General features: G+C 37.2%; 1 protein-coding gene across 1 annotated transcript in view; it reads right to left on the bottom strand.

Annotated features, from left to right (window-relative positions):
• Positions 1-213: 213 nt before the first annotated feature.
• TTL (tubulin tyrosine ligase) overlaps positions 214-9,481 on the bottom strand; it is a 20,254-nt gene continuing 10,986 nt past the window's right edge. Inside the window, exons 3-7 of the mRNA XM_015825654.1 lie at positions 7,097-7,329; positions 5,956-6,091; positions 5,409-5,678; positions 3,411-3,554; positions 214-402 (exon numbers count right to left, since the gene is read on the bottom strand). Of these exons, the coding sequence (XP_015681140.1) occupies positions 285-402; positions 3,411-3,554; positions 5,409-5,678; positions 5,956-6,091; positions 7,097-7,329 (901 nt within the window). The 3' untranslated portion in view covers positions 214-284. The remainder of the gene's footprint in view (positions 403-3,410; positions 3,555-5,408; positions 5,679-5,955; positions 6,092-7,096; positions 7,330-9,481) is intronic.

Below are 9,481 nucleotides of genomic sequence, written 5' to 3'. Positions count from 1 at the left end.
TTGCTGACATTTAAAAAATGATTGTGTTGTCCTCAAACATAAAGATTGGCTTCGGTTACAGGATTTGCTATTGAAACAATGCTTTAAAACATTTAGAGTTGATGAAAGCTTTTTGGTTCATCTGGGGCTTTCCTTTGAAATGTTCCTCTTCTGAAATTAAAAAAATTATGCCACTTTTTCCCTTCTTCTTTTTGGCATGATGTGCAGATGCAGTGTTCAGTGTTTCTTGGTCTTCCCTGGATCCAAACAGGTGGAAGCTTTCCAATGTGTTCATTTTATCTTAATTATGACAACTTTATAAATACAGATTGTTGGTTCTGTTTTTGAATGGTATCATTCAGAGGAAAGATGCAAGAGATGGCTACATCCACAATCCCTTGACAAAGCTCTGCATAAAGTTTCCTAAAAACCAAAAGTGAAAAACAGTAATTAAAATTATGCTTTTAAAATACTGATTAAAGTCTCAAACATTGATCCAGAATAACTACAGTCTTGGCCCTGGCAACAGATTTCATAAGACCATTGTCTTACTGATTTTGATCATGCTCAGAAGCTTCCGTAATTCTTCCTGAAAGCTACAGCAGATGTTCATAGATTTTAAGTGTGGATTTCTTTTCCTCCATAGGAGAGAAGAATTAACTTCTCCCAGAAGACAAAAATGGATCCCAACTGTTAGATCATTGCTTTTGTGCTCCTAACTTGAGCATACATGTTACTTTATTTTTCACAGCTTCATAAACTGCAGTTAGAACTATAGGCAGGGCTATCCAATACCTGTCCTTGATGCCAGGGGCTCCAAGAAAGCCAATATATGCTGGACTTCTGTCAAAGGGCAAAAGTGATGTTAGAGTCATCTGTATTTCTCCATCTTCATCCTGACTTTTTTCAAAACCCTTTCCTTGCAGAAGAATACCGTAATTCAGAAGCAAGGCAGTTGGACTTGATTATAGTGGTGATGGATGCAACACTAGATGATCTGAAGGGCCAGGCAGGGTACCAACCATCCTGTAAAAGATCCATCTTTATGATTGCTAAATATCTTAACAGAAGAATAGCAGAGTTGCAAGTGACCTTGCAACTAGTCTTCTAGTCCAACCTCTGGCTCAAGCAGGAAACCCTATATCATTTCAGACAAATTGTTGTCCAATATCTTATTAAAAACCTCCAGTGTTGGAGCACCATCAATTTCTGGAGGCAGGTTGTTCCACTGATTAATTGTTCTAACTGTCAAGAAATTTCTCCTTAGTTCTAGGTTGGTTCTCTACTTGATTAGTTTCCATCCATTGCTTCTTGTCCTGCTTTCAGCTGCTTTGAAGAATAGGCTGACCCCCCTCTTCTTTATGGCAGCCTCTTAGATATGGGAACACTTTATCATGTTGCCCTTACTCCTTCTTTTCATTAAACTAAGCATACCCAATTCCCACAACCATTCTTCATATGTTTTAGCCTCCACTCCCCTAATCTTGTTGCTCTTCTCTGCACTCTTTCTAGTCTCAACATCTTTTTTATATTGTGGTGACCAAAACTAGATGCAATATTCCTAGTGTGGTCTTACCAATGCATTATAAAGTGGTACTGACATGAACTTGATTCTATCCCTCTATTAATGCAGACTAGGTGTCAACGCTGTGACAACGGATGTCGTCGCTCTGACAACTGAGAACCAGCAGCCATTTTTACTTTTGCTTTTAACGTGCCTTTTCTATTCTTTTAGAGTTCAGATGTAGAAGGGGTGGGTGGGGTGAATGCCTGAGGGTTTAGCTAGCCATAACAATGTAGAAGTGTGGGAACTCAAGGACATGTTCTGAAAAGGTTTTGGTGGGTTGAGGGGCCGGAGAGAAAAGCCTACGTTTTGTGCTAATTGGAGAATGTGATTTATGACAGCTTTTGTGGGGTGGGAATTGCAATTTGTTACTTTGTATCTGGGAGGAGAGAATCTCATTCTTGGGTTCAACTATGTAAGTGCTGATACTTTGTTTCTAATAAAATGTTCTTTAAGGAAGAATTCTTGCCTTGAAGTTCTTTTACTGGTTTCATCTATTGGAACCATGACACTAGGATTGTGTTGGCTTTTTGGGCAGCTGTAGCACATTGCTGCCATCTTGATGGCATGTAATCAATCAATGAGCATTAAGAGGGTGTAGAATTCCGCAGATCTCCAGCTCACTGTAAAAGCTCCACAGTGAGTCTTTTGGAGCCTTCCTGAAACCAAACTTTCCAAGTTGGGCTTGGAGACTCTTTTTCTTAGAGTCCTTTCTTTACCTTTGGAGAGCAAAATCCTCCAAATCCTATGGACATTGGGATGTTGCAGCAATTAAAATCATATTACTATAAGAAATTGATAAAATCACTTCTACTGTTTATCTATATCCTGATTTCTTTTTAAAAAAACATCTGTTTATATGTTACACTGTATTATTAATAAACTTATTCAATTGCAAGATATGACATCATGGTTGAGAGATCAGTTTACATTCAATTTCATTATGATTATTATTTATAATCAGTTGATCTAAACTAGGCTCAGAATAAAGTCTTTATATTTCAATTGAAAAATGAAGATTTTGATTTTATTTTGTTGGAAGGAAAATAGTTTTTAGGTTCCCAATCAATCAAACATTCACAAGGATTCAAAATGAAAGTCAACAACCATCCCAGAAAAAATATTAAACACATGCACAGACAGCAGGTGCTGGCCATGGATCTAGGAATGTATCAAAACACTTGTTCTTTATCACTGGGCCATTTGTTTTCCTGACACTAGCTGAAAATAGCATCTTGAGCTACTACAAATAGACATGAAATGCTAGTATCTTTCAATATTAACTGAGCTCTTTGTCACAAAAGAGGGTTAATGGTTGCTGATAGCCTCTTTCTCCACTTTAACAGGGGAAGGCAAGAACAGCTTTCAATTAGTTTTCCAGTGAAGTAGGGGAAACTTGAGAAGGGAATGGTAAATAAAATCGTATCACTGGAGGAGCCTTTTTGAATTGATCCTTTTGCATTTCAAGGGATTACACTGGATTTCCTTTCACAAGTATGCAACAGTTGTGGTTTCCTTTGAGCTTCAGCCTGCAAATACTGCCAGCACGGAAAAGATCTAAAAGCAGTGACTTGGAAGCAAAAGAAAGATATCTATTCATGCAGATGCCGCCAATGGAGATCATTTGCTTTCCAATAAGTCTTTATTCAGTTCCTCAAACTCAGCCAGACTTGTATTTATTTAATCAGATCAAGTAAAATAAATCCCAGCAAGGAGGGAAAGGAAAAAAAGCTAGAATTTATGGTTCACCTATCCAAAGACTGGCTATGGACAGTCTTATCAGTTCACAACAGTTTTACAATAAACCCGAAGGAAGACATTATGGCACCATTCACATATTCAAGGGGACATTTAAAAGGATGCTTACTGGGCACATGCAGGAGCACCATTGACTTCAATTAGCCAAACTTTCAAGTCGTCATCCACCATGAAATCAAAACCAAAGAGCTGGAAACTCTGATAATGAAGATGTTTGGTACTGATAGCAGGTTCTATACACATAAGGCAGCTTCTGTGAATAGAATGAAATATCCCATCACTGAATTATTTTAAATTATGCTTTGTCCAACACCTACAATACTAAAATTGAATAATCAGGGTACTAAAAAGAAAGGCCAATACTGAATATCTTTGCTTAAAATAACAGTAGAATGGTAGAATTTACTCACTGAACGGATTNCAACAAGTAGGATTTTAAATGACTTTGTATTCAATGTTTAAAAATCTACACTGTCCAAAATTAGCAAAGCGTACAATAAAACTATCAGTGGAGGGGTTTCCTTCGACAGACAGTTAAGATATGCCAAATTCCCTTATAGATTATCTAAAGCAGGGGTAGTCAACCTTGGCTCTTTTATGACTCGTGGACTTCAATTCTCAGAATTCCTGAGCCAGCTTAGCTGGCTCAGGAATTCTGGGAGTTGAAGTCCACGAGTCATAAAAGAGCCAAGGTTGACTACCCCTGATCTAAAGTAAAAATAAAGGTTTCCCCTGTCCAGTTGTGTCCAACTCTAGGAGGCGGTGCTCATATCCATTTCTTAGCCGAGGGAGCCAGCATTGTCTGAAGACCCTTTCGCTGGTCCTATAGGGCCAGCATGACTATATGCCATGGTGTACGAAATGCTGTTACCTTCCCACCGAAGTGGTACCTATTTATCTACTCGCATTTATATGCTTTCAAACTGCTAGGTGGGCAGGAGCTGGGCCAAGTAATGGGAGCTCACTCCGTCACACAGCACTCAGGCCTTGAGCCCAGGCTGTAAGCTTTCCAGCTGGCAAGGTTAGCGTCTTTAACTTCCTGAGTTTTATTTTAGGAACTGTATTAAATTTTTAAACTTTTTCAATTGTATTAAACTGTGTTACATTTTTAAATTGTATTAATTGTATTAACTTTTTAAACTTTTCACTTCAGCACAGATGTTTGCAAGTAGCATTCCGTGGCAGGTAATGGACTTAACATGATGCAAGTCATCCTAAGGATACGCATTAAGGATGTTTTCCGGAAAGCAGGCTTGCTATGGAACAGACACCTAGAAGCTTTGTGCCTGATTAAACTTGCCTTATGACATAAACATACAAAACGGTAGAAACATTAATTACAGGTAGTCCTCGACTTACAACCATTTGTTTAGTGACCCTTTGAAATTAACAACAGTGAAAAAAGTTACTTATGATCTTTTTCACACTTACAACCACTGCAGCATCACCATGGTTACATGATCAAAATTCAGATAATTGGCAACCGGCATGTATTTACGATGGTTGTAGTGTCCCAGAATCACGTATCACCATTTGTGACCTTTTGACAAGCTAAGTCAATGAGGAAGCCAGATTCACTTAACAACTATGTTACTAACAACTACTGTGTTTCACTTAAGAATTGTGGCAAGAAAGGTCATACAATGGGGTGAAACTTACTTAAGGCTGTCTCACTTAGTGACAGAAATTTTGGGCTTAATTGTGCTCATAATTCGAGGACTACCTGTAATGGAGAAGGAAATTGTTGGGTATTCCTAGAATTGTTTTCATTTAGCAAAAAAAAGGAGCTAAAGCCCCTGTATATATTAAATGTCACTGCAAATAGAGAAAAACTGTGTGTGTGTGTGTGAGAGAGAGAGAGATAGAGGGGGGAGGAGAGGGAGAGAGCCTGGAAAATTCCTGTCCCTTTTCTCCATTCTCTGAGACATTCACTATTCAAATTCCAAGGGAGACTTCACATAGCCTCCACAGAGCACATTTAATATCAGTTCCTCTTGGCCTCTAGTCTCAGGTTGTTATGGTGCAGATAATATATGAATAATTGTGCAAAAAAGGTTTTGCTTTTTTTGCAGATAGGCTGGGATGAAAATGAAAGACAAATACATACCTTATTATATTTTTGACTTGCAGTAAGATTGTATTTTCTAAAGTAACGTTCAAAGTATCCACCAGGTACTGATTAAACTCTCCAAAAAACATTTCATTCCCTTCTTCATATCTCCCATAGTTTTTAGAATATTCTTTCTGTATGCAGTGATTGGTCAAATGACAGGTTTTGTCCAGGAAATTAGCACTATTGTAAGGTTCTGAAGAGGTCCGTAGAACACCTTCTCTGTAGAGGTAGATACTATACTGGTGATCCACTAGGACCCAACTTCTAAAAGTTAGAAAAACAACATATTACAGTGTATAGGTTTTTAAAACAAAACAAAAATCAAAATTAGGTACCACGATTTCAAATCAGAAGAATCAGATTTAATAACAAATATTTGACAATGTGTGGTAATTAAAGTGAATTAAAATTAAATATTTACATAAAACTAAAAAAAGAATACAAATGCACATATTCACTGCATTTGAACAAACCTAAATTGACAGAAAATTAATGAGAAGCACCTCAGATACAAAATATTTTTTAAAAAGCAAATCATTACCTAATATCAAATTTGCGATGGCCTGGTTCTAAGAGCATAGGCTTCTCCAGGTATTTTTGAATCACATGCACTTGTCCTTGATTATCTATAAAATCCAGAAGTTCAGTAGCCTCTGAAGAAATAAGAATTCCTTCACCTAATTGAAAAAAACAAAGGGTTGGACAGAGAAGTACTAAATAAAATATCAACAATCCAACCCTAGCATTCTTAGAATTGTAACTCAAAACATTTTGGGAGTTTAATATCAATAGAAGAGAGAAGATAGGAGAGTAACTCAAAGTTGAACTATGGAGTCTTTGGTCCTCTCTGAGCTTGACTGTTTTCTTATAGGTATTTTATTACCTGGCTGGAGCATAGCTAAAATCAAGGAAGTACCAAGGAGAATAATACACCCCCACCAATACTGACAGGGCAAGCTCTGTATATAAACAGAGAGCAAGCTTTACTCTCTTCTAGCACTGAAGATGTTACCTAGCCAGGTAATGAAAGATCTGCAAGAAAAATCAGTTTTCTAGGCCCCTGGTATAGTAATAAAGCTTTGGCTGCAGTTGCTGAGCCCCAAAAAGCAGGCTGGATTACTTTTCTCACTCAACTATCTTTGTCAGTGATGTTGTGGTCTCAACAGATCTGCAAGAAAGCTACCACACAATATTTGACCTCAGGGAAGGGAATAATTTTAAGTTGGCTTTAGTACCAATCTCTTTTTCCAGATTCTGTTAATTTTCTCCATCAATTTTAATCAAATTCTGCCTGCCTCCCAGCACACAATCCTGACTGACTTTGCATATCAAGCTATACCATGGTTTGTCAAATAGGCCACAATTGCTCCTGTATCCCAATAAGCCCAAAAATTTGATTGAAAGATGCAACAGTTGAGCTCATGTGACACACTAGGTATAAAACAAACACACCACAAATTGTGGCTTAGCATAAAGTACTAATTTACCCATGGAAGCCAGGAGAACATGTCTGAATCAAAGCCAATCAGTGATTGAGTAGCAAAGTTGGAATTTGAATATGGGATCTTTTTTATTAATAAGCCATGGTTTTTATACTCCATGGCTCCCTAACTTCTCTTGGATAAATAAAAAAAATTTACACAAATAAAAGTAATGCATTCCAGAGTCTGTCAGAAATTAACCTTTGGCTCCTGCTGAAGATTTGGCTATCCATACATTTCCTTCTCCACTCTCTTTCCTCTTCTGATAGGATGACAGAAAGACTTCTCTTTCATCTGTTCTTGTGTTGTTTATCAGATGTTGAAGCCCATTCTCAGCTGGAGCTACCGGTGTCTTTAAATTGGTTGGATAAATCACATAGGATTCTGGAAACCATGTGCAAGCCTCCACCAATTCAGGACTTGTCTTGATTAATCTACAGAGAGAGAGAGAGAGTGAGAGGGAGGGAGAGAGAGAGAGGGAGGGAGATATCTTAGCTGGTCTTGTTGATTTAAACATCTTTCATATTACTGCCAATTGTCTCTAACACATTTGGATCAATCCAATAATGTCTGTTTTCCAGAACACAGTACGAAAATTAATACAGTAACCCAGTGACTCTATTTCTCAATGCATGTATTTCCAAAACTATAGGAAAACTAATTTTGGGGAAAATATTCCTATGATGGAAATAATACATTCTCTATTCCTTGTTCATCTACATATGTCTTGAAGGACAAATACAGCTTATTAGTAGACAAGTTACTTGGAACGTAGGAGCTTTAATATCTAGATAAGGGGAAATGCTTCTCAAAAACTCCTGATAACTACTGGTACTCAAAGTAGTTAATACTGAGCTGAATGCTGAATGCTGTTCTAAGGTAGCTGTCATGAAAGACATATCCCAAAACCTTGATCTGATGTCTTCTTCAAACCTGTAACCTAAGATCTTCGGATCCAAGGCTCAGTGACTGAAACGATCAGAATATGATCCCTAAGAATGAGGCCTCCTCCAGAACAATAGTTCATACTAGTTTTCAAATACATGTTATCATTCTGCATTAATTACATAATTAAGGACTTTATAGCCCTTCCTGTCTGCTTATATAAACACTGTGCAACTACAGCCTATGACCAAATTTTGGCTCCTTTTGAAGCCCCTTTTATTTCCCTGTCATTAAAAAAACAATTCCAGTGGATCAGCCAAAGACCTCTGGCTTTCTGATCCCAAAGCAGCCAGCTACTCGACCTCCAGGAAGCTCATAGAGAAGACATGGGAACAAGTCTTGTTACTGCAAGTAATTACTGAACATGATGATCCTGATCTTGGGGGAAAGGTGGTACATTTTGATAATCTTATCCCTTATGAAATACATTCTAATCCTATTACCTTAAAGCTATTTTAAGGTGGCAACCAATGTATTTTGTGATGCCTGATATGTAATAACCTGTACAATTTAACTGTGTCCTAAATGAGTACTTCCTTTTATCTACCTCCACACCTGCCACCATTCAAACCTATTAGAATTGTTCAGATTTGGTATTATAAGCAAAAGAGAAAAAGCATCTCTTTCTGTACACTTTTTCCATATTATAAGAAAACTAAAACTATACTTACAACCACCAGCACAAGTTTTATCTTCCAAACTGTGACAAGCTCATTTTAAAGTATTTTTTATAAAATGATTTTGCTCAAAATCAGCTGCAATCTTCAATCAAATGGCTTGATAATTCTAGGATAGACTTCCCCACCCAACTTGCACTCTCCAAATACGTTGTAACTTTAAAAATCCCAGGAATGATCAAATCAAGTTTTGGATGAAGTAAATGGTGAAATAGCTGTCTCTGAAACAGCAGAGATGATGTCATAGCAATGACCAATTGCCTGGCAGCAATTTCAGTTTAACAGAATCCTTCTGAATAAAGGAGAGGATGAGAGATTCTTCTCCAGATGGCTGTTCCTCAGGAGGAGACTGCAGGTTAGTAGTCATCCTGCAGATCTTAGCACCAGGAGACAGAAAACCACCAAGCTCTTAACAGAGACAGAGCCTTTAAGGACACTGGATTCAACCACCTTGTTTTCTAATCACCTTTGGATTTACAATTATTTTATAGTTAAAAGAGGTCTTTCAAACAACAATTTGAAAAACTACCTGGTGAATAGGTAGTGAGTAAAACTTCAACTCAAAATAGAAAAAAAGCTAACTAGTAATTTAAAATAAAATAATGGCATAAAGCTGAATAGAATTTAAGAATGTTTTAAATGGATTAATGCAGGGGTCCTCAACCTTGGCAACTTTACGACTTGTGGACTTCAACTCCCAGAATTCAAGGTTGAGGACCCCTGAATTAATGGATCAGACAAATTTACTTGGAGAATAACAAATATTCTACAAACGATTGGCTGGGGAAGACTGGTTTGGAATCAAATTTACCAACAGTTTAAAGAAGAAGATATTGTTGTGCCAGTTAAAATTTCTAATAATCAAAGGGTGAACCAGCTACACATTTTGCAAGATTTTTAAATGAATCCTAAAACACAATAAAACATTTGGCAAAGCCCACAAACATTTTATTTTATGTTTCAA

Source organism: Protobothrops mucrosquamatus, unplaced genomic scaffold (assembly GCF_001527695.2).
Source record: "Protobothrops mucrosquamatus isolate PMUCROS unplaced genomic scaffold, P.Mucros_1.0 scaffold2741, whole genome shotgun sequence".
In the NCBI taxonomy this organism is placed as follows: domain Eukaryota; kingdom Metazoa; phylum Chordata; class Lepidosauria; order Squamata; family Viperidae; genus Protobothrops; species Protobothrops mucrosquamatus.
Note: the sequence above shows the minus strand (reverse complement) of the source record. Positions and strands in the feature narration are given on the sequence as shown.